The following is a 26,042-nucleotide window of genomic DNA, read 5'->3' as shown; positions in this document are numbered from 1 at the left end:
TACCCTTGGACTTCACACATCAACAAGACTTCTGTTACAAAATCAAAATTTCAAAAACAAATGCACATACAAATACCAGAGGGAAATCTGCTTTTGATTTAGTCCTCACAGCATTGCCCGTGCATTTTCATTCAAATCCTTTCATATCATTCAAGTAAAAACACTGTGTTGCTTATGCAAAGAAGGGAGTTCCATACAAAAAAAGATGGAGAGAGCCAGTGCTATGAAGAGGCCTGAGAGACCTCATAGTCCATGATGAGCTGTTTGATGTAGGACAGTTTCTCATGGAGATATTCGCAGCGTTTCTTCTCTTCCCGGTAGCCTGGGAACTTCTGTGGAGAAAGAGGGAAAGCAAAACAACAGGGGTGGAAATTGTAGATTTCTTAGTAGATATCTCCAAAGCTTTCTGCTTCTTAGTACTTTGTACTGATTCAGCACTGTTATCATGAACACACGATAGTTCTAAATATTCTGACTTCACAGACTTCTAGAGTGTCAGTAATTCTGTGATTATCTTAAATTGAACATGACTGTTTACCTTATTTTTGATTAGTTTGATATGATTGTCCACCTTCCATTTGATTATTTTTAATAAAGAGATCAAAGCAACTGAAAGCCTTAAAGTTTTAATGTTCATTTTGTGCAAAAGTAGGATTTTTATTTTTGTTATTTTATTTTTGACCACTGACAAAAATGGTAAAAGGTCTGTATTTGTCCAGCACCTTACTGGTCATTTCAACTACTCAAAGTAGTTTACATAACACCCTCATTCACCCGTTCACACATCATTCATTCAGGAGGAATCTAAGTTGGAGGAGACTATTCTTTCTTGGGGGATGGAACCAGCAACCTTCAGATTGAGGGACGACCCACTCTACCTCTGAGACACAACCTGCCATACTCCAAATGACTTGTAAGTGGCTCTGAAGCAATGTGTCTGGCATTTCAAGCAGCGGATGGGCACTAATCAAAAAGGAGTTGTGTTTGCAGAGTACTGAGGCTAAGCAGATGACTGGTGCTGTATGCAAACATGCTTTGGCTTGTGTGAAATTGAAACCCATACAAACTATGATAGATAGGATGTTGTCTCTACTTAAAGACACTGTGTAATACCTTCAACTAAAAACAGGAATCTCAATTAAATTCATTGTTGTAATTATTTGTATTGTAATGTAATTATTTTTTCATACATCATAAGCGCCATCAATATAAAACTAATGGTGTGGATTTTTCAAAAGTATCATTCAAGGTTTCTGCTCAAATCACATGTAGGGTCTCTTAACATGATACGTATGTGATATGAAGCTACTGAATAATACAAGATTCATGTCTAATTTATTTAAAGAGATTAATTATTTACACAAAAAAAACTTCAACCTTTTCAATTTTTGACCTACCTTTCGACACTTGTTGTACTTTCCTAGTATTTGGTCTTCCATGATCTGAATGGTAAAAAACATAAATCATTACATTATAAATACAATAAGACATCATCAACTAAGCACTGTGTGCCACATATGAGGTAAAATCTAGTTGTACGTGCTATATGTACCTTATACTCTTGCGTGCCAGGGGACAGGTTTTTGATCTTAGATCCTAGCTGAATAAACATGTGAGTTATAGCGGCGATCCGAGAGTGAAGGTCTTTGTATTCGTCATACTCTGCACAGAAATCCTCCTGATACCTCTGACATTGCTCCAAGCTCATGATGGTGTTGTATGCGCTGCAAGGATACATGCAGACAGATGCACTGAGTTACTGATCATGTACCTGTGATGTTCTACATCACAGACAACATTCATCCTGGCCAGTCTTAACTGGTCCCAGAAAACACATTAAGGCATAAAAAAAAAAAACAGGTTTCATCCTACAGACAGATTTCAGTTTCACCCACAACTACCCTTTAATATTTTTCAGGGAGAGGCCACTTCCTCAAATCCTAATTTTATTTCTGTGTATTACCTCGTTTTGACACAAGATGGCAGCCTGATGCCACAGTCATATGCTGCTACAATACGTGGGATAATCCACTTCATCACTACTGCTGACAATTCTTTCTTGTGTGTTTCAGTGAACCAGTTATATATTTAAATAATAACAATAAACACAAAGGAAAATATATTTAAAATATTATTTTTGTCAACTTCTGTCTGTAACAAAACCATCACCATCATTGTTTTCAGCAATATTTGAACAGTGGCTGTAAGGGTAACAATACCAAGTGATTGGAACAATGACAACAAAATGAATTCAAAACATGTTCACACTCACAGCACATAATCTGGCTTCTCCTCAGAGGCCACAGCATTTGTGATGTCAGGATCTGGAATAAAAGCACCACATACAGAAAATTGCATTACCTAGAGCTGAGTCAATGCAGTCATCATGACACTTTGTCAACGTCTGAATGTTAAGCAACCTGATTTTAGTTTGTGTGTGTGTGTGCCTGCCCGCCTCTGTGCCGACTAGGTAATATCTTGTGGGTATCAGGAGACGTGTCAGCTTAGAGACCCTAAGCACTGCTTGAGCTGTTGTCGAGTCAATCAGCTACATAACACACTGAGGACTCATAAGAGTGAGCTTAAGGGAGCAAACACAGTCATGCTTATGAGATGATACTGTATAAATGCACCAGTGGGCTGTTGGACAAACAGTTTCTCAGACAGACCTCAGACACACATTACCACTGGTCATTAGCTCACAGTATGTGTAGTTAATCTGATATTTTGGTGGCAATTGTAGAAAAGGCACAACAGTGTTTTGGAGAAGGGGCTATTGCCATACAATATGCTATAAAGTGGCTAACTTTATCCAAGTCAGACTGCCACATGGAAGTCAAAATGACTCCCAAAAGGAGGAAAGAGTTTGTCCTGAAATAATTAATGTGGTAAAAGTCTACAGAGACTGGAGGTTATTATTAGTCACAAGAAAAATCTACACAAAAAGGGCCTTACTGTCAAGTTCGTCTGGATTCTGCTTGAAATCAGGACTCGTCTCTATCCACTCACTGCCCTTGCTGTCCTTTACCCTCTCCCACTCCTTGTCTTTGTGTTTCTTTGATTTCTTCTTCTTGCGCTGGCAGTTGGCAAGCTGCTGGTGAGCACAGTCAGAGTCATCCTGCGGTGGCTGGTGGCTGCTTACTTTGGGTTTTTGCTCTCTCCCCTCTGAAACAGATGTGTCAGAGGTGCTACACAGTTTGAGCATAAAAGGAAAGCCATTGTGGTCCCCTGGTAAGTCATTTTGGTTGCCAGTTTGGTTACTTGTCCGTTGAAACTCAGTCTTTGTATGGAAACTGGGCTTGAGTGTGCTGTGTGTTGTGATGTTGTGTCTTTTATTGTTTAAGAGTCCATTAACTGTAGGCTGCCCAGGCAACCTCTGGTCTGCAGGTCTTAGTCTCTTAACAGCTAGCCTTTCCGGTGAGTCAAAAGACACGAGACGTTTCTGGGAAAGAAGGAAGAAAATAGAGAGAAATCAACCTTTATCACTGCAATCATGCATTAATATTTCATTACAAAATCACAGAAACAACACGCGACTGGTCAAACTACATACAGAGTACCATTCACAACCTTGGCATTAACTGACTTACATTTACATATATGGAAAGCTGATTACACACATGTTCAAAGTAAAAGAATGGGAAAAAAATGGCCTTTTACCACTGCAGCATTATTCGCTGTGCTGTGATGAAGTGTATCATCTGAGATCTTTGGTATGGACACATTTGTTTGGACATTCCTTGATTGGTGGCTGTTGTGCAGTTGTAACTTCCTGTTAAACAGAGGGAAAGAACAAGGCAATTCACAAATGAGGGAATGAAAATGGATACCAATTTAGAACATTGACTGCAAAGTTCTGTGGATGTACAAGAAAACTAATAAAGTTGAGCATGAAAATGAAACAGATTGTTCGTGTGGCAGATACAGGCAAGTTCTGTTTCTGAGAGCTGATCTGCACTTGCTCAGAGATGTTAGGAAAGAGAGAAGATGATGTGGAGGAGAGAGGACAAATAACGATCAGTGTAAATAAGTGCACCTGTAAGAAAAAGTTTTCATGTCTAATTTGTATTTTGTAATCAACAAAAAATGCCAGGCAATCACTCGTACAAACACCCTATGCCACACAGAAATGGGCAGTATAATGACAGAGGTGGATTTAATTTTCAGTTTGCTGTAGAGATGGAATCCCCATTTGTGAAGCTTATGTCTTAGAACCACCTGGCCAACAGCCTGCAGATTAAGTGCCTTTCCTCCTCGCTGTAGCCTGGCCAGTCCCTCTGCACGTGTTTGTAGAAGTCATCCTTCAGCAGGTAGCTGCTGTCTTTGGGATTCACTTTTGCCACCTAAAACGCAACGTATCACATTATGTTACTTTAAAATCCCAGTGAAGTATGTAATGTCTGACTTTCACATCTAAGCACACATCTTAACCATATTTGATTCTACTGTGAAACAAAACAATCCATTTGTGTGATAAAACATTTAAAATCTGTTTCTTTGATGTTATCTTAGATGCAGTCCCAGAACATAAATTCACACAATCTTTCAGAATTAAAGACTTGCATAACCCCAGTGGCATGAGTAGCATTAGTGAATGTCTCACATTGGAAGACGCCTATGGCGTGACCTCATCAGAAGCTCCTATGGCATTCAGCAAGCCAGGGTTGGCTGAAACAAAGTGGATCAAGTTGGCAAGCGGCACCAAGGGGGACTATCAGGCCAGCTGCTTCCTCCTCCAGTAGAGGAGGTATGGTGGGGTGGTTGGTCAGACCGTGTCCCTTCCTGAGGGAAAGACTTTTTTTCTGCCACAGGCCCTTTGGAGCCGATACCCCTGGTGGGGCTTGAGGGACTGTTTGAGGTTTGGGCTGTGTAGGGATTTTGAGACAGGTGCTATGTGTTTTGGCTAGATGCTGAAAGTATTGATACTCCCACAGTTGGCAACTCAGACTGCTGTCTGGTGACAGGCTAAGGCTCACTCGAAAAAAGCTGACCCAAGAGAAAGAGAAAGTTTGGAAATTCTGCTCATGGTGAGAGGAGGAGGCAGTGTAGTGTCAAGTCATTTTATAGGGGAAAGTTTCTCCCCCCTTCCTGACACTAACACGCTTGGTTCCAGCCAATTCTGGCTTACAGAATGCAATAGATGCTTCTGATAAGGTCAAGCCATGATGTCTCCCAGTGTGAGAAACAAATACTATGAAAGACAACTAATTTTCCTATCAGGGAATGCATTGTGCAACAACACCACTATTGTCACACATATAGAATTTATACATCCAACAGTTATTGAAAAATCTTTCATTCGAAGTTGAGCTGTCTACCTGGAGAATGGAACTCCAATATTGACTCTCCTTTAGCCCTGTTTTTGGTCTCTACTCTTGAGGGAAATACCTTGCTCTTTAGTTGTTAAAAGTGTTCCTTTATGTTCATCAGCTAATTGCTAACTGTGTTTGGTGCTTTTGCCAAAAACAGCAGCTGCTTGGCCAAAAAAAAGCACCATGACAGCGGTGATCATCATCTTCGTCATTTTACAATGTGTTAAAGGCTCTGTGCAACATTTTGGAGCTTATATCAATACTTTATTGTGTTTTCACCCAAAGGCACCCACCGGATAAAAATGTGTGTGTATGATTTCTAGGCAGTGTGCAAATGTATAGATCAAATATGCACACAATCTGACAAAGGGTGTGTGTATATGCATGCAAGTGTTTATATACGTTTCAATATGTGTGCATTGATACATACACATATAAACACATAATTTTTGCATACCTCGTCCAGTACGATACTCAGCTCGGCCTTGTCCCTGGGACAAGCTTTTTCTCTTTCTAGCCACAGCAGCACTTCTGGTTTCCTACAGGGTTTGAGAGCTAGCAGGTGAATGATGCGCTCCCTCAAGGGCTTCTGGGTTGGTGTGGCCATACTGCCATTCCTCCGGTTGTTGGGAGACTGCTTATAGAAGCTGCTGCCTAACACATACAAGGGAGCTTGCCTCTTATGAAATTTGACGCATTTACCTGGATGAACAAATGGAAAAAAAGATTTCAGAATAAGTTGTATTTGTATTGCATTGCCCTCAAACTGATAAGGAAAAGGTAGCTTGTCCACATACAAATTCTCTAAAATATTTGCTGCTATTCATTTTACATCCAAAACACTTTCTTCTTTAAATATATATTAGCAAGTCAGAGAATCCTGATCATTTGAGACACCAAGGAAACATCTACAGAATCTCAGAGAAATGTGTCAGGGAAGCATTTAAGAAATAAAACCATTTCACATTTGTATACAGAAGATTAAACTAAAGCAGAGATGTAAGAGACAAGAGTTAAAGGCAGCTGTATTTCAAAACTTCCATCACTGCTTTGACCAGTTCAACATGTGTGCATACTCTTTCTTGACAATTTAAAATATCTTATATTAACCTTTACCTTTAGATCACATGCGCATGCTGGATTCAGATATAAATACCCTATTGATTACTGCTTACATCTCTGCTGCAGACAGATGGGGCATGTTAGAGCAGCGAAAGCTATCTCTCTGTGCTAATCCCATTACAGGTTAATCTGTGCTTTGAAGGTCAAAGTGGGGCAGATGTACAGGAAAAGAAGGCTTTCCTCTCAACCATAAAAATATGTCCTGCTATGTGATAATAACTCTAAGCATTATCATTACTCTATTACTAGCCATTAATTATGTGTGTAATAATAATGGTGTAAGGAGTATAGAGCAACAGAGGCAGGCTCTATAGGTTTTGGCATGCCTGATAATATGCACTGTGTTCATGAGCACCTCCTGAGGCTACCCATAGGGAAAGATTTAATAACTGTACTCTACATTCCTCTTTCAGATATGGTGACAAGTCATCTCCACCTTAACACCTGGTGTTACCCAATCCACTCAGTCTAAATTTGATCTAAACCCCCCAGAGTTTCAGCTTCCCTGGAGCTCAAGCACTGACAAAGGGGTCTGGAGTCACGCCAAGAAACAATATTGCGTAACCATAACAAAGGTTGGCAAAGAGAAAAAAGAAAAAAAAAGCAGTTCATGTCTCTTCTCATATGATTTATATGCTGTAAGGTATCCTTGATGATCTCAGAAGACATACACAAAAAATAATTACAAAAATCAATTATTTTCTGACAGAGGACTGGCAACCAAAAGCCAAAAATTGTCCAAAATAATAAATATGAGAGAGTTAACTATTAGTCTTGTTTGTATAACCCAAAATATGGCCTGCACATCTGGTTTCATTACACATCAAAAAAAAGAAAATATCTGGTTTTCAGCTTGAAGCAATGAATACAGCAATATTTTCTTATGTGAGGCAAATATTCCTTTATATATTACTTTTATAGGTCCCATTACATTTCTATATTTGTTTTCATGTGCCATCACTGTATCCACATTCAAATTGCTGATTCCACTCAAAGCTCAAAGCTGTTTGGCCCTTCCCCATGATAATCTGCACATGCATCATCCACTGATCCTCTGTTATTCCTCCATAAAGAGTCTATTCTTACTTGGATGCGAGGCTCCAGGTTTGATCTCTATGGCAGATCGGCTCCAGCTGTCCTTCTCCACCTGAGACATCCTCTCACGGGTCATCTGGTAGGAGTCGTCAGTGGCACACACTGTGATCTTGTCCTGTATGATGCCTTGACCTTCCAGCTGCTCGCGACCGTTACTGCACAACAAAAGCACAGAGTTGGATTGGACTGTGGGGCTTTCTGCTGGCACTGTAAAAACATTGTCCTACATGTATTTTAGAGCTGCATACCAACATGGACATCATGTTGCGTATAGTGGCTTTGTGGTGGGAGCTAGCGAAGACAGGTCGATGGTTACTGTAGGTTGTGTCACAGGCTAGATATAACTCTGGTATTCTGGTTCAAAGGAGGGTAGAGCCTTTGGAAAACCACCAGGATTAGCTTGGCTCCAGCCAGCACAGTTACAAAACAGGGATCATCTTGAATAAAAGTAAAAAGTTTTAATACTAAAACCTGAGCTGCATTAATGCTGTGAATAAATCAATCCCCATGTCCCATTTTCATTTTCACAACACAACAATTATATATCTCTAACCACTGAACATTTCTCCTCTTATCCTCTAAATGTGGGGGCAGAAAGGGCAGGATCTTGCCCTCACAATGTTATGCTGTTTCTCTGGGCTTCAGCAGCTGAATGGAACCAGAATGAGCTTCAGTTCAGACCACAGGGTAACCCTTAGTCTCTCAGCATATCTACTCCATAAACCAGGCATTACAGGTCTCAGTACTTAATGGGTCTGCCAGAATATACAGGAAATTACAATTGCCCTTTCCTGTGTACAGCAAGCAGTGACTTAACTGTCTCACATGATGCCATCAGAGATATGGGCACACAGAGAGCTGAGAGCAAAAACACTGATGAGCTATGAAGATGACAAAAAATGTATCTTTTGGAGTCAACCAGCAGATCAGATTAAACACTCACATCTAAACTTGTAGTGACTGACAGCTTTCAGTGATATATAATTAAGCTTCCCTTTATTCATTTTCAGTGCAGTTAATATTTACCAAAATCCTTTGCTGATCATGTGGGGGGGGTAAAGATTTCTTCCCTCAAGCTTTGAAACAGGATCTTGAATCCCTTTAATTTTAAATGTTTTTAAGAAATATATCAAGAAGCACTTGATTTGTTCTTTAATGCATGAGATTACAATAAGGGAAAATAACAAGTTTCTACTGATTAACTCCATACCTGGAAACATACTGATGGATGCAGTTGAAGCTGGCTTGTGGTTGGTCTTTGCTGTCACTGGATAAGTAGAAGGAGAAGCCGCGGAGAGCAGATGATGACTCTGGTGTGGGAGCTGGGATCTTGATGTACTATGCAGAGAAATAGAAGTCAGATCTTATTGAAAACATACAGGTCAACATACATATAGGCAGTACAATCATTATGCCAGGTTTATGATGCTTTGTGAATATAAACAGGGTATGCATATGCAGTGTGCGTGCCCATAACATATGATTTACCATGATGATATATAGTTGGTACCAGTAAGTTGTTGTGACGTCAATCTTTTCCTAACACCTCTTGAGGTAATTTTTTGTTATCTTTCTGCCATCTTGCTGAAGGGAAATGCAGAAATTCTACTCAGCAAATATTCAGAGACTAATTCTGATGCCAAATACATTGTAGCCAAGAGCACAGGGCCATCCAAAGTCAAGGTTTTTTCCATCAATCAATGAAACTTCTTTTTCACAACTACCTCCTACAAAGACCAGACTCTGACAAATGTAGATTAGTTCACTTGAAAAGTACCACTAGTTAATTCAGCAAATATACAGGCCCATCCACTGGCCCAGTAGATTACATTTTGGCCTGACAACGGCACAGTTTTCAAAACCCTTGGTTTTCCAAAAAACTGAGGGTTCATCCTGCATGACTATGCTCTTTAAATTTTATAGCAATCTGGGGATCAGATTTGGAGATTTTTGGGGTGGAAAGTTTAAGAAAAGGTCAACAACATTTGCCATTCTTGACTACTCACTGCCAATTGTGCTAACAGGAAATGCCATTAAAAATCTACAGGACCAGCAGAGATAAAGGAAATTGACCTGTCACCCTATCAAATACCATGCGCCACACTATCAAATGCCTGTTCAACTCACTTACGTTCACGTTACGCTGTTTTCTATTAAACTCTGAGCATTCAGGTTTGAGTCTGCATTGTTCTATTCACAACACAGCTAAACAAAAAACACTGCATTACACAGAATGTTGAATACAGGTTATTTAAACATAAAAATTATCCACCACTTGTTTGCTCATCAAAGATGAGTACTGTCTGATTAACACTCCTCAGAGGTTGGGCAAAGTGTAATGAATCCAGATGACGTCCATGTATGTGTTTGTCAGACTACAGGATGAATGTACACACATGACCTGATCATTGGCACTGGGGAAAATCTCGGAGATAATGAGAACTTGAATGTAGCCATTTCACTACAGATTAACAGATTAATTGTGGTGAAATATTCTAATGAAATCTAATTTTGACATCAGGTCTAAGGGCAATCCATCATGCTTGTTTTTAAGAGCATCTCCATGCAGACGCGCAAGTGTAAATACCATGAGTAATACACAACCCACCCTACCCCACCCCACCCCCACACGCACACATTAGGGATCTGGAGTTCATGCTGCTCTGCAAATTTAAATAGATCTCCTTGGGTAAACAGTGTTTAAGAGTCCGCTCCACTGAGGCGTCCATGAGATATTCTGGCAGACTAAGTGGAGCACAGAAGAGCCAAGGCTGCAACCTCCAGGGCAGACAAATACACACAGGATCACACACAGAGACATATAATAACAGATCATGATAAATGAGGACCAGAAAAAAGTCAGAATCTATGCCGATTTGACCACAAAAAAAAATGAAATTGCATGTTTATGACAGCAAAATTCTGAAATACTTCACTGGTATTCTCATTCAGGCAGGAAATTTGCAATACTAAGGCACGAGCAGGAGTTTTAGGGGGCACATGTGTGAGAGTGAGAAATGAAAAGTCCCAGTACAAAAGAGACCATTGCCTACTAACTGTGGTGAGGAGGTTGGCAGTTTCACTGCAATCCCATTCTTCATCCTACAGGCAGCCTTACTGCTCTCTTAAGCCATAAGTGATCATGGGGCATATCCTCCACTCTGCTTTTTTGTCCCACATGGTTCTGGTCTCTTTGTTTTTGAAACCCACTGAAACCCACCTACCTGTATGTCTGCATGCAACACTAGCATCCAAAGAAGCTACAGCAGCTGTATAGTATGTTTGTATATCTAACATTGAACAGTAAAATATATATCACAGAATGTATTTCTTCCCTAGTAATTTAAATACAATGCTGTTTAAATTAAGAACTAGATTCTAAACTAGTAGGAGTTCATTTATGCCATGCACAGTAGCCTCTAACATCCTTACACTGTTGGCTTTGCTTAAAGCTGCTATAATCAATAATTCTGTATTTACAATTGCTACATGTTACTGTACATGTTAAGTGGTTGCTCATATTGACAAATCCATAGATTATTATCACCCGACAATGCAGTTCCCCCAAGCCCTGGGGAGCCTTTTAGCATTTTTAGGTCATTGTTTTGGTGAACATAGCAGAACATTTGGCAGTAATGAGACAGAGAGGAGTTGGAGAAATTTTATTCCAACAATAATTTGCAGTCAAATTGGATTGGATTCTGACACCTTTCTCTCTATATAATCCATATATTAAAAAAACATTACTTTAATAACCACAAACTGGATATTTGCCAATACTGCACATGCTGCAATGTTTCACACAAAGTTTGCTTTAAGCTATTGTTGCACTGTGTGCAGAACACTGAACGCCCTTCACCAACTGGTAATTAAGTTTTCTTTTTGAACAGATTTTGATCTTTTGTTTTTGTTTCTGACAGTTTAGTCAGAAACATGCACACCAGTAGCCCACTGGAGGTCATTTTGTAGAGCCCTGGCAGTGCTACTCCTGTTCCTCCTCGCACAAAGGAGCAGAGTGCTGCTGGGTTGATGCCCTTCTCCGACCCTGTCCAGCTCTCCTCATGTAATGGCCCATCTCCTGTAATCTCCTCCATGCTCTTGAGACTCAGCAAACCTTCTTGCGACGGCACATATGGATGTGCCATCCTGGAGGAGCTGGACAACCTGTGCAAACTGAATGGGCTGCAGGTACCGCCTCATATTACCAGTAGTGACAAGGACACTAGCAAAACGCAAAACTAAGAATCAGAGAAGAATCAGTCAGGAAGGATAAGGAGAGAGCAATTGTCTGTGGCCACCACATGCAAAACCATTCCCTTTTTGGGGTTTGTCTTGCTGTTGCCTCTCCAATGCATTTCATTTGCAGCAAAACAGGTGAAATGGATTCACAATCGCTTATACTTCCTAACTGGACAGATTGATACCACTGAAGTTCAATTGACTTGGTGTTATACTGTGAAGATCAAGTATTCCCTTTTTTTTTTTGAGCAGTGTAGTTTAGACAATGCTGTGCAGCCCAAATTCAGCACGGTGCCCATTACCTGCTGTGCTGTCATTTCAGATGTTTTGATTCACAAAGGCAACAAACCGACACAGAAATTGGCTCTAGTTTCTTAACAGCCCACAGCACGTCTATACACATAGGCTTTCATCACAGGAATTTAAACAAACTATATACACCTGAACACTGATAGCACTGAAAAATACAGGCTAGCTTGCATGTAACACTTTTGACAATAACTGTAGTGTTTTAATGTGTCCAGTTCGGGACTACATATTTGCCTGTGTTTAGCCGTACAATGATACACACTTTAAGCTAATTCTGGATGTCTCATTGTGTATAAGAGACAGAGAAATCATGTTGTGATCACACTGGTGTGCTCACCAGAGGGATTTTATAAAGTGTGAACATTTCATAAGATGATGCATGTACTTAATGTCCACCTAGCCATGCCCATTAACTAAATAGCCATTAAGTTTAAAGCCTTGTTATTTCATCAGTCAATGAGGCAATACAAATAGTGAAGGTGAGTTATATACAAATGTCAGTGTATCGTCTTGCACATCTTTGTCAGTTAATGCTTGCTAACAAGTTTGCCATATGTCAGAGTTTGTTTATAGCTACATGCATTAGCTGCATTAGTTACATAAACTGGAATTAGCCGCAACCTTTGGCTACATTCGGCAGAAAGCGAAACTGTGAGCAACATTTAACACAGTCACTCATTGCCTGCCTTCATGGTAAATCTTTCAACAACCTAACAAACCACTGCAACACATTTAGACCATTACCTGATAACATTTGATTTCTTCCTACTGGACTATGGTCTATATGACCGAGAGGTCCTCACTAGATCCTTATCTGATAGTGCTGTTGCCAAATTTAAGGAGGTGATTCCTTCAGTATTTCAGCCAGTGTGTCCCTGTGCTGTGGATGGCTCCCATGCTAATCTTAGCCCCTTCCAAATTGATTATCTGGTCGATAGTGCTGCAGGTTCACTGCAAATGACACTAGACTCTATCGCCCCTCTAAAAAAGAAGAGAATTAAAGAAAAGAGACAAGCTCCCTGGTATAACTCCCAGACACGCAAGCTTAAGCAACATTCACGAAAGCTAGAAAGGATATGGCGTGCCACCAAATTGGAAGACTCCCGTTTAATCTGGCAAGATAGTCTTAAAACCTATAGAAAGGCCCTCTGTAATGCCAGAGCAGCCTACTACTCCTCATTAATAGAAGAAAATAAAAGCAACCCTAGATTTCTTTTTAGCACAATAGCCAGGCTGACAAAGAGCCAGAACTCTATTGATCCTTGTGTTCCCTTAGAGCTCAGCAGTAACGACTTCATGAGCTTCTTTAATGATAAAATTCTAACTATTAGAGACAAAATTCAGCACCTTCTGCCCTCAACAGGGTCTGGTCCAACTTCAAACCTAGGAACAATAGAAACAGCTGTTACACCTGATGTGTATTTGGACTGTTTTTCTCCAATTGATCTTGCTGAATTGGCCTCAATAATCTCCTCATCTAGACAGTCAACATCTCTCCTAGACCCCATTCCTACTGGACTACTTAAGGAGGTCCTGCCCCTAATTAACACGTCCTTACTGGATATGACAAATCAGTCTTTACTAACAGGCTATGTACCACAGTCCGTTAAAGTAGCAGTAATTAAACCTCTCCTGAAAAAGCCTACTCTTGTTTCAGGTGTATTAGCTAACTATAGACCTATATCCAACCTTCCCTTTCTCTCCAAGATCCTGGAGAAAGTCGTAGCTAATCAGCTGTGTAATTTTCTAAATTCTAATAGTCTATTTGAGGATTTTCAGTCAGGTTTTAGAGCGAACCATAGCACAGAGACAGCTCTGGTGAAGGTTAAAAACGACCTCCTTATGGCATCAGACAGAGGACTTCACTCTGTCCTGGTCTTGTTAGACCTGAGTGCTGCTTTCGACACCACTGACCATCACATCCTGTTACAGAGACTGGAACAGTTCATTGGTATAAAAGGAACTGCATTAAGCTGGTTTAAGTCCTATTTATTAGATCGATTTCAGTTTGTACACGTTAACAACGAATCCTATGTCCATACTAAAGTTAGACATGGAGTTCCACAAGGTTCAGTGCTTGGACCAATACTCTTTATCTTATATATGCTGCCTCTGGGTAATATTATCAGGAAGCACTCCATTAATTCCACTGTTATGCAGATGATACACAATTATATTTATCAATAAAGCCAGATGAATCCAATCAGTTGGCTAAATTTCAAATCTGCCTTAACGACTTAAAGTCCTGGATGACCAGCAACTTTCTGCTGCTAAATTCAGATAAAACTGAAGTTATTCTGCTTGGGCCCAGACACCTCAGAGACAGCTTTTCTACCAACATAACTGCTCTGGATGACATTACTCTGGCCTCCAGCTCCACTGTGAGGAATCTGGGAGTCTTATTTGATCAAGATTTGTCCTTTAACTCCCACATTAAACAGATTTCTAGAACTGCCTTTTTCCATCTACGTAATATTGCTAAAATCAGGCCCATCATATCCACAGATGATGCAGAAAAATTAGTACACGCATTTGTCACTTCTAGGTTGGACTATTGTAACTCATTATCAGGCTGCCCCAATAAGTCGTTAAAGACTCTCCAGCAGGTCCAGAACGCTGCTGCTCGTGTTCTGACGAGAACTAAAAGAAGAGACCACATTTCTCCTGTACTTGCTTCTCTTCATTGGCTTCCAGTAAAATTTAGAATAGAGTTTAAAATCCTTCTCCTCACTTACAAGGCTCTTAAGGGTCAGGCCCCATCATATCTTAAAGAGCTCATAGTACCGTACTACCCCACTAGAGCACTGCGCTCCCAGAATGCAGGCCTACTGGTGGTTCCCAAAGTCTCCAAAAGTAATGCAGGAGGCAGAGCCTTCAGCTATCAGGCTCCTCTCCTGTGGAATCTCCTTCCAGTTTGGGTTCGGGGGGCAGACACCCTCTCTACATTTAAGAGTAGACTAAAAACCTTCCTTTTTGACAAGGCATAAAGTGGTGTGAAAAAGTATTTGCCCCCTTACAGATTTCTTCTGTTTTTGCTTTATTGTCACACTTACATGTTTCAGATCATCAAACCAATTTTAATATCAGACATAGATGACCTGAGTAAACACAAAAAGCAGTTTTTAAAATGATGATTTCATTTATTAAGGGAAAGAAGCTATCCAAACCAACCTGGCCCTATGTGAAAAAGTAATTGCCCCCTCCTTGTTAAATCATGAATTAACTGTGATTAACCACATTTTTGAAAGCTGAGTTCAATTTCACTTGCCACACCCAGGCCTGATTACTGCCAGAGCTGTAGAATCAAGAAATCACTTAAATAGACAACATGAAGTAGGCTGAAAGATCTCAAAATGCAACACATCATGCCCCGATCTAAAGCAATTCAAGAACAGACAAGAAACAAAGTTATTGACATCTATCAGTCTGGAAAGGGTTACAAAGCCATTTCTAAGGCTTTGGGACTCCAGCGAACAACAGTGAGAGCCATTATCCCAGAATGGAGAAAACATGGAGCAGTGGTGAACCTTCCCAGGACTACCGGCCAACCAAAATTACTCCAAGAGTGCATCAACGTCTCATGCAGGAGGTCACAAAAGAACCCCAAACAACATCTAAAGCACTGCAGGCCTCACTTGCCTCAGTTAAGGTCAGTGTCCATGATTCAACAATAAGAAAGAGACTGAGACAAAAATGGCCTCCATGGGAGAGTTCCAAGGTGAAAACCACTGCTGACCAAAAAGAACACAAAGGCACATCTCACACTTGCTAAAAAACATCTTGATGATCCCCCAGACTTTTGGGAAAATATTCTGTGGACTGACGAGACAAAAGTGGAACTTTTTGGAAGGTGTGTGTCCCGTTACATCTGGCGTAAAACTAACACAGCATTTCGGAGAAAGAACATCATACCGACAGTCAAACATGGTGGTGGTAGTGTGATGGTCTGGGGCTGCTTTGCTGCATCAGGACATCCTGGACAACTTGCCGTAATTGATGGAACCATGAATTCTGCTCTCTACCAGAAAATCCTGAAGGAGAATGTCCGGCCATCAGTTCGTGACCTTAAGCACAAGCGCACTTGGGTTATGCAGCAGGACAATGATCCAAAGCACACCAGCAAGTCCACCTCTGAATAGCTCAAAAAAAACAAAGTGAAGGTTTTGGAGTGACCTAGTCCAAGTCCGGACTTAAATCCAATTGAGATGCTGTGGCATGACCTTAAACGAGCCATTCATGCTCGAAAACCCTCCAATGTGGCTGAATTAAGACAATTCTGCAAAGAAGAGTTGGCCAAAATTCCCCCACAGCGATGTGAAAGACTCATCGCCTGTTATTGCAAACGCTTGGTTGCAGTTGTTGCCGCCAAGGGTGGCACAATCAGTTATTAGGTTCAGGGGGCAATTACTTTTTCACATAGGGCCAGGTTGGTTTGGATAGCTTCTTTCCCTTAATAAATGAAATCATCATTTAAAAACTGCTTTTTGTGTTTACTCAGGTCATCTTTGTCTGATATTAAAATTGGTTTGATGATCTGAAACATGTAAGTGTGACAAAAAAGCAAAAGCAGAAGAAATCTGTAAGGGGGCAAATACTTTTTCACACCACTGTATAGTTAAGGGCTGGCTCAGGCCTTAGACCAGCCCCTAGTTATGCTGCTATAGGCTCAGACTGCCGGGGGACTCCTATGGTGCACTGAGCTCCTCTATTCTCTATCCTCCTCTTCCTCTTCCCCGGAGCCTTTGTGTGCTTTCTCATCTCTCAGGTTCCTGTGGATCCTGATCCTGGTCCTGCTGATGTGGTTCTCTGCTTCATGAATCACTGCTGCGGATCGTCGGCCACTCGTCATGTTTTTCAATAATATCATATTGCTAATCTGTTAGTCACACTCCTATTGCTAGTGCTATAGTCACTGCTAGTACGTTGGTTGCTGTTTGTGTTGTCTCTCTCTCTCTCTGTCTCTCTGTCTCACCTCCACCCAACTCGGATCCCTACAGAAGCCGCCCACATTGAGCCTGGGTCTGTTCGAGGTTTCTTCCTGTTAAAGGGGAGTTTATCCTTGCCACTGTTGCTCAATATAATATAATAGCTGATGCTTGCTCATGTGGGAATTCTTGAATCCTTAATTTTGAATTCATGAATCGTTGGGTCTCTCTCTAATTAAAGAGTTTGGTCTAGACCTGCTCTTCATGTAAAGTGTCTTGAGATAATGCTGTTGTGAATTGGCGCTATATAAATAAAGATTGATTGATTGATTGATTTAGGTATTACAGGAAGATGAAGTTAGCAACCTCATTACAAAGTTCTCCCCATCTCCGAAACGGACTCATGTTTTATTGCATTTATTGTCAGTCTCTCTTTTAGAGTCTCTTTTGGAGAAGTTTGTCTTCCTTTTTTGTGTTGCTTTACATTGTTGGCAGTTATTGATAATGCTGGAATAGTAACTTTTTCTGCAGAATTTTCTGCCATTGAATTAGGTTTTCATCGGCATCTGGAGAGAGGTGTACATGCATCTGTGTTTGCAGAACAGTTAAAAGGAACGCCCTCTCTCTGAAAAGAGCCTGTGATTGGCTAAAGTCTCCCATCTCAGGCTAGATCTTCTAAAGCCTGAAAACAGAGCCAAGAGGAGGTGAAGAAGTCTAGTTTTCTATTAGACCACTTGAAATTACAATAAGCTGAAAGGTTATCATTGCCCATTGCCCATTAAAAAGCAATCCATGAAGACGAACATTGCTAAGGATAAGGTCTGTGTCTACTTGGCTGTTAATAATTTATGGACTGTGTTCATTGACTTGTGCTGTGTGCGGTCACAGGATACCAGCTGTTGCAAATACCGAGTCACGCTGTGCACCCAGAAGCACTCCCTGCCATTTATCCAGTGATGGCTGCTTATATGACCTCAATGGGCAGACCCCTGCAGACCCCCCCCCTTCTAGACCCTTGCTGTGCAAACTACCACAAGCACTCTCGTTCTCAGCCAGTGGGGCCTGTACCAAAGCCCAGCACAATCTCCCGTGAGGCACACATGGCAATTCAAACCCAGAGAGGCGTTCTTACAAAGGACTTGGCACTTAAAGAATTCAACTAACCATGAATGATGAAATATTCAAAAACTTGAGGCAATCTGTGGGTTGCCTCTGACCTTTGTGATTCTAGAATGAAGCAAAATGAAAACTGGTGCAAAAATAAGTATAAATAAAGTTACCAAGATTGTTAAGTGTAAAAGCACTTGCTATCAATTGTGTGTGTTTAAGAAATCAATGTAATAGAAACTTCCCTGCACTTGGGAATGACTTGTGACCACAGTAATGCTCAGTGACCCTCAACGGCCAAAAGGTATAGAGGCAAATGTAGAGGACCCTGAATCTGACAAGTGTTTCAACATATAATTCATTATTTTAACCCAAACCATGGTCCTGATATCTCCCCACTTCAAACATTCACTCCCAGATGAGCCAGTATTATCCCATAACCTGTCACTCTCCACTTTTCCCATTTTCATGTAGCAAGAACAGTCTCATCCTGGTTGTCTTTTCAATGAATCCGTTTATATCTCCAGAAATATCAGTCCTTTTCCATTTTCCCCAGCACTATCAGTCTGTCTGTATGTCTTTATCCTCAGTCTCCATAAATCTCTCAAAAGGTGTTACTTTTGGTATATGCCTGTGTGTACAGTTTTAGCTGATTTAACTAGTTTCTGTTTGTGTGACAGACAACTTTAGAGTTATATCATTTCCATTAACATCAGCTTTAAGAGCAAAGGGAAAGTATTGTTTGGTTGGTAATGCACATACACTGAACAAAAATATAAACGCAACACTTGTTTTTGGTCCCATTTTTCATGAGCTGAACTGAAAGATCTAAAACATTTTCTATATAAAAAAAAAAACAAAAAACATTTCTCTCAAATATTGTTCACAAATCTGTGTTAGTGAGCACTTCTCCTTTGCCGAGATAATCCATCCCACCTCACAGGTGTGGCATATCAAGATACTGATTAGACAGCATGATTATTGCACAGGTGTGCCTTAGGCTGGCCACAATAAAAGGCCACTCTAAAATGTTCAGTTTTATCACACAGCACAATGCCACAGATGTCGCAAGTTTTGAGGGAGCGTGCAATTGGCATGCTGACTGCAGGAATGTCCACCAGAGCTGTTGCCCGTGAATTGAATGTTCATTTCTCTACCATAAGCCATCTCCAAAGGCGTTTCAGACAATTTGGCAGTACATCCAACCGGCCTCACAACCGCAGACCACGTGTAACCACACCAGCCCAGGACCTCCACATCCAGCATGTTCACCTCCAAGATCGTCTGAGACCAGCCACCTGGACAGCTGCTGCAACAATCAGTTTGCATAACCAAAGAATTTCTGCACAAACGTCTCAGGGAAGCTCATCTGCATGCTCGTCGTCCTCATCAGGGGCTCGACCTGACTGCAGTTCGTCGTCGTAACCGACTTGAGTGGGCAAATGCTCACATTCGATGGTGTCTGCCACGTTGGAGAGGTGTTCTCTTCATGGATGAATCCCAGTTTTCACTGTTCAGGGCAGATCCAGTTCCTGCCAATATCCAGCAACTTGGCACAGCCATTGAAGAGGAGTGGACCAACATTCCACAGGCCACAATCAACAACCTGATCAACTCTATGCGAAGGAGATGTGTTGCACTGCGTGGGGCAAATGGTGGTCACACCAGATACTGACTGAATGCCAAACTGAACATTTCAGAGTGGCCTTTTATTGTAGCCAGCCTAAGGCACACCTGTGCAATAATCATGCTGTCTAATCAGCATCTTGATATGCCACACCTGTGAGGTGCGATGGATTATCTTGGCAAAGGAGAAGTGCTCACTAACACAGATTTAGACAGATTTCTGAACAACAATCTTTTTTTTTTGTATATAGAAAACATTTTAGATCTTTGAGTTCAGCTCATGAAAAATGGGATCAAAAACAAAAGTGTTGCATTTATATTTTTGTTCAGTGTAGTAATTATAATCAGACAGCAATCTCTCTCTCTACTTTCTGTTATGGATAAGAATCAACATTTCTGGTCAGTATTAGACAACCAATGCAAATTTTATTATATCCTGACACATGAGAGCAAACTTAAAATGTAGTGATATGAACACATTGTTAGCTATAGCCCATAAGTATAGTGTTATTGCTCTATAAGATAATACTGATCACTCACACAGACACCTGCCCAGAGAACTCAGTCTGGTCTGTTCCTGATCTCTTGGATGCCTAACGTTCATAATTATAGGGCTGTGGTCTGTCATAGTTTTATGAATAAATATTTACAACCTCCTCAGTATCAAAATTAGCTTCAGATTCATTTCTATGCTTTAAATCTACCACTATCCCTTATGTTAAGTCACTTCTGGTTTGGCTTTTTCAGATGCAGAAGTAAAATTCTCTCTCAAAAATTCCCTGTATGAAATATGAGTATATTTTTATGAAAATCTAGTTCCTTGATACACATTGATTAAAGGGGGTCTCTAACCTGTAAGTTGCTTGCTAAGGTTTGATAAGGTAAGGTAAGGTTACGGTTTAAAACTAGAAATACAAGTACAGTACAGTGTTATGTGGGATTGCATGTTTACACTTAATCCTACAACTGCTTGCTTGCATGTAGGTGTGTCGCTCATATTTCAATCAACCCAATAAATGTAGTGTCATCCAGTACTGTGGGAGAAACCGTCATGCCAAGTCTTGACTTTGTGATATTCATGTTCATTCATGCACGTGTACACTATGCATGAATCAAATCTGTTCAAAGACAAAACAATTTGACAGTGAAACAACAAATGGTATGTTCTTATGTACGATTACTCTGCTGACAAGCTGATTTGTAATTTCCACTTGACAAACGCCAGATAACACAGAAAACCCCACTGCCATTTCTAAAAGATATCAGCTTTTTGGCTGGTTTTACACAATAAAAGTCATGACTGTCGGTAGGTGAGGTAACACTATCTTAATGAGCCACGGTTCACTGTCAACTGTCATAAATTTCTCCACACGTTGACGACGCAGGACAGAAGGGGCTAATTTTTCTGGCTTTATCAAACTGTAAAGTCAATTGAACAAAAACTGTGAGAGACTGCCGTCGGTGCACAGGGCTTAAGTTTCCTGCTTGCTTTTGGTTGAATGTGGGGTTTGGGTGTAGATCTCATGCAGGCTATTGTTTTCACATCCTCTGCAGCCTGAGTAATGGCCTTCTGAAAACAGGCCGTCTTTTGTTCTGGCCTTCTTGGCTCCTGAGTGGGATGCCATGGCACGGCTTCCCCTTTCTGGTTGATAAGAGGAGAGGGAGGAGGTGCAGGAGGAGAAGGAGGAGGGAGTGAAACCTATCGCCACCGCCACTGTCTGCTATTAGCAGCATGTAAGTCACTCTGGCCTGGTGCTAATGCAAATGTGTATGTGTATGAGTGTGTGTGTGTGTGTGTTAATCCAGCATGAGCAAAGCCTCATCTCCAACTCCTATCACTACTGCCACTCATAAAGGCTGAGGAGGGAAAGTGGCCAAAGTCTAACAATCAGCCAAACATGTCCACTACTGGCTTAAGGATACACACACATTCAGACAGACAGCCAACACCACCCTCATCCTCACCGCATTTCAGTCAACACTACTTCTCATCATCTTATTGCAAACACAAGAGCTGAATCATTCCCAGGCCCATAAGTTGACACGTGCCATTTAAGATGAGTTCCCTCCACAATGGAGCACAGCGATACAAAACGCAATGTGCGTCTGTATCTCTGGCCAAGTGGTAGAACAAGAGATGGGAGCAGGGGGACATACAAAGAAAGAAACTAGAGACTTAACATGTTTTTATGATCCCACAGTCGATCAGTCAATGCTTGGAGCTATGTGGTGTCTCCTCTCTAGCTGAGTTTCACATGCTGGCACTAGGTGATTAATGTGACTGCCTTGAGTAGGAGACAGTGCATGTAATCAAGTCCCAGCCTGTAATCACCATTCATTCCTTTTCATTTGCAATTTCGCAGAGGGACAGAGCTGCTGCCAGAGCTGTGAGCTCCAGTGTTGGGGGAGAGAAAACTGGGTATGAAGCTGGGGGAGGTAGGATAGGATGGGTGCTTTGCCACAAGCATTCCCTGAGGATTTTCCCTCCAATGCCAAGAACGATTCGTCTCTGGCAGGTGCTCGAGGGCCAAGTTGTCAACTTCAACAAATTGTGGGTCACATTTAAATCAAGTGACATACGCAACATATACAGTATACTGAACAGATTACCAAAATGCAGTGAAAGCAATGTGAAAGTATGATTACACTATTAATTGGCCAACATTTTTCAGCCATTCTTTATACTTAGATTTTGATGTTGCTTACATTGTAACAAAAGCTGATCAGTCTTTCCCACAGCAGTCAGATACAAGTCTAGACCTCACACTTCGCAAACATCTTCCTTCACACAAATAGCAGTTGGTTATTTAACCATGAGCAGTGCTTCTGTTTCAGATCTCTTTCCTTTAGATCCACAGCAGGGAGGTTACGATCATGCTGAGCACAAACAAACCTCCAGGGCAGGCGACAACACATCTGGACCGACTGTACTCGACTCATTTTGGGTGATCCAAAGAGAGTGACAACACACAACACTGCATACCCCCACTCATTGTGATTCAAATCAAATGAAATAACACACAAACAGGAACTCTGGGGATCTTAGCATAGGCAGCCTAAACACACATGCACAGATAAAAAAAGAAGAAAAACCCCTACACTCAAACACACAGATACTCACAGGCAAACCAAACACACACACTACACATAAGGGGATCCACTCTGGTCTTGCCAGGCTAAAGACTTCTTCACAATGGGCAAAGGGGGCAGGATAGGAAAAAAGGAGGTGGGACATGAATAAATCATGGCTTTAAGCCACACAGGACACAGCATAAATACACACATGAACAAAAAAAAAAAAACCCAAAAAACATCCCTCCCCATGTGACAGCAAACAAGAGCAAACATTTAACACATAAAAATGGATGCATACATGCACAGTAGACTCATACACACCACTTCAGCATACAATGTGATCTCTCACATCTCAGTATACACACATAGAGGAAAAGTGGGACTCCAACCTTGGAAAGGGGACAGGAAAATTAGCAGGCTAGAGTTCAAGACATCTGCCTAGCTATTACTGCAGCAAAAGTGTGACAGCGGCATACACATTCACTCACAAATATGAAAGTACATATTCATGAATGTCTGAGTAAGGCAGGCAGTGAGAGCAAATGCAAACTGAAGTCATGATGTCTCACACTGTAATCAAGCGCATTATGGCTCCTGTAATTACCTCTAAACATTCATTTGGCTAATAACTTTAGCTCTGAATGCCTCATATGGGAGGGGCATAGCAAACACCAAAGATAGCCTGTTATGGTGTAAAAGCTCAGATAAAGGCCCAGCTCAAATTATGTTACAAGTATACAGCACTCTACACTTAATGTATAATGAATACACTTCATGAATGTCAAACAAAATCTGATTTTCCCCTACCCTGAGTAAAATAGATAACTACTACAGCACAAACTCAGCCCCACAGCTTAATTTGTGAGCCATCAAGTGGATTGGATTTGTGGCTTTTCTTCTAATTTAATGCCAGACACATTCCTATCAATACCCCGTGCCTTGTCGGAGTTGCAGTTGAGGTCAACAGAGCTAGAGGGAAAAAAAACAAATAAAAAAACAGCAACTGACCCCTAACCTCCAACACCTGCTTCCTGCTGGGAACTGTGATAGTTTACACAACAATTCACAACAGAAAGTACTAGTGATAATGGACAGAAAATAAAAATTAATTTACAGAATATAAAAAGTCATTTGTCTCTCCACAAGACTGAAAATTTATGAAAAAAGCCAATTTCAGTTAAATACATTTTAAAATGTGCCTCAAATTCAAACTAAGTAAGAGCAAAACACATTCCCAGACCAGGCACACTTAACACACCTACCAGGGTTACTCCAGTCTGTCAACCACACAAGCCCCCCTTGCAAAACCACTAATCAGATCATCTTGTCATGGCAGGAAGGGGGTTGAAACTCTTTCCAACCAGCCCATGCAATTAGAATTAACTGAAAAACAAAGTATCCCCCAAGGACACAGCTACTCCTGACTTTAGTCATAGTTCAGGCTACATCCTGCAGATGATGGTTCAGTTTCAAAAGCACATGAGTATTAATATCTATGTGCATGACATACAGTGAATACACACTTACATATATTAAGTGATAAAGTGTATTTTCTCAGATGAGAACTAGGTGCACAAAGCTAATCTCAGTCAAGTCACTGAAGGCTCCTCATTTGACTTATGATAACTCTTCTCCCTCCTGCTGGCTCTGTCAGTGTGGGTGCACACTTCTCCCTTTCCCAGCGCTACTCACTGACCTGACAAAGCCTCTCCACAGTCACCAGCCTGACCTAGTAACCTGCATGCCTTTTATCTGCTGGAGACAACCAGCTATAAGCTCCCATCTGAGCTACAGTACAGTGGGATGTGTGAGTCAACAGCAATTCATGATGAACAAAAGCTTCTCTGTGGTTGCAGAATTTAAGAAGTTACTTGGCAAACATTCTTGTTTTTAAAAAAAAAAAGACTGAAGTGATATGTTGCCCTCTTAACAAAACCACTGTATTTGTCATCACATTATGCTGCTCCATCCATTTAAACAACACACTCAGTGCCTTGTGGTATGCAGTTGAATATCGCTTGATTATGTAACAAATAAAAGGTTAAAAAAGCAGTTGATCTGTAACTGTATCTGCTTGCTCTTTACTGTTCGATTGGATCTATAACAAGATTACACTTACCCCTTGGTTTCCTTTGAAACATATCGATGGTTCACTTGTTAGAGATCCCTGAGGTGAGAGAAATACAGAAAAACAGGCATTGACTGTGACACATATATGCATATTTAAGGAGCTTTCTAAATTGTTGTTGTGTCATGTGTTTACATGCAGGTTTAAGTTGTGCAACCAATAAAGGCTGTGTGCTGCTAATGGTCTCCACTGGAGCTAATTGTAAGACAAACTAGCACACTAGTCTATAGATAACTAGGCGTGCTGCTACTCTGCTTTGGAACACAAGGACGGCTTCTCAGCAAACAGCTGACCGGCTCGTCCTGCCCAACAACCACAGGGTTCACTACTGGTATGCTGTGCAGCCATGTAGCCAACTCATTCACAGGTAACGCAGTTAGAAGTACAGTAACTGAGAACTACTTTGAGCGTGTCATTTATTTATTTAGGCTACGATACAAAGACAGGTTACACAGTAATTAAAAAAAAGAATAGCCTGAAAGACTGAACAAAAACAGTAATTTAACAATATGCAGCAGTGAAACATCTTTTTAAAAAAAAAAAAAAAAAAGCCCAGGCGACAACTCTTGATAATGCATCTCAAAACGCACGCGCACACACACAAACAAATAATGAAAAAGTACCTTGAGGTTTTGGTAAGCCTCCAGCGCTCTCATAGCCGTGTCCGTGAGCTTGACGTGGTACAGCGTTCCATTGGAACTGTTTTTGTTGTTTTTTCCACAGGAGAGCCCGTAGTGGCGCTCCTGCCCGAGCGAAGCCATCGCTGTCTTTTCTCTCTCCCCTGCTATTAAAGCCGCTTTCCCCTCTCCGCTCTACACGCTCCGTGCGACGTCACGTTGTGGGTGGGGCCACGGTGACAACACAACAACACGGCAGTGCTCTGCTATGTACTTCAACATGACTTATTATAAGAGCCCGAGCACCGAGTGCATAACACTCGGCAAGGACCCTATTGTAATTCAAAGAATTCTTCTTCTTATTATTATTTTTCTCTGAAATAAATTGCAATTTTGAGGTCCTAAACATACTCGAAAACTCTGAAACTCTGCACACACATCAGTCATGGTGAAAGCTTAAGTATTTTATGGGTCTTGCAAATGGGTG

The 26,042-nt window shown here is 41.0% G+C and overlaps 1 protein-coding gene across 1 annotated transcript; it reads right to left on the bottom strand.

Moving 5' to 3' along the window:
• LOC139200869 (RNA polymerase II elongation factor ELL-like) lies at window positions 1-25,699 on the bottom strand. The gene is made up of 12 exons (XM_070830017.1): window positions 25,562-25,699; window positions 24,930-24,977; window positions 8,740-8,867; window positions 7,521-7,684; window positions 5,770-6,014; window positions 4,219-4,343; window positions 3,661-3,772; window positions 2,956-3,442; window positions 2,273-2,324; window positions 1,553-1,724; window positions 1,398-1,442; window positions 1-332 (listed from the first exon to the last, which is right to left on the bottom strand). Exons 1-12 carry the CDS (start codon window positions 25,697-25,699, stop codon window positions 222-224), a joined length of 1,827 nt encoding a protein of 608 aa, XP_070686118.1. The 3' UTR covers window positions 1-221.
• Between the last annotated feature and the right edge of the window lie 343 nt (window positions 25,700-26,042).

The sequence above is a fragment of the Pempheris klunzingeri genome, chromosome 1 (assembly GCF_042242105.1).
Source record: "Pempheris klunzingeri isolate RE-2024b chromosome 1, fPemKlu1.hap1, whole genome shotgun sequence".
In the NCBI taxonomy this organism is placed as follows: Eukaryota; Metazoa; Chordata; class Actinopteri; order Acropomatiformes; family Pempheridae; genus Pempheris; species Pempheris klunzingeri.
The sequence above is the reverse complement of the archived record's forward strand: the minus strand, read 5'-3'. Positions and strand labels throughout refer to the sequence as shown.

Coding starts and splice junctions, on each gene's coding strand:
- LOC139200869 (XM_070830017.1), bottom strand. CDS start 25,699: ATGGCTTCGCTCGGGCAGGAGCGCCACTACGGGCTCTCCTGTGGAAAA. Junction 1,725..2,272: donor GAGAAGCCAGATTATGTGCT/GTGAGTGTGAAC, acceptor GTATCCTTGCAG/CGCATACAACACCATCATGA. Junction 333..1,397: donor AGTACAACAAGTGTCGAAAG/GTAGGTCAAAAA, acceptor CTTTCTCCACAG/AAGTTCCCAGGCTACCGGGA.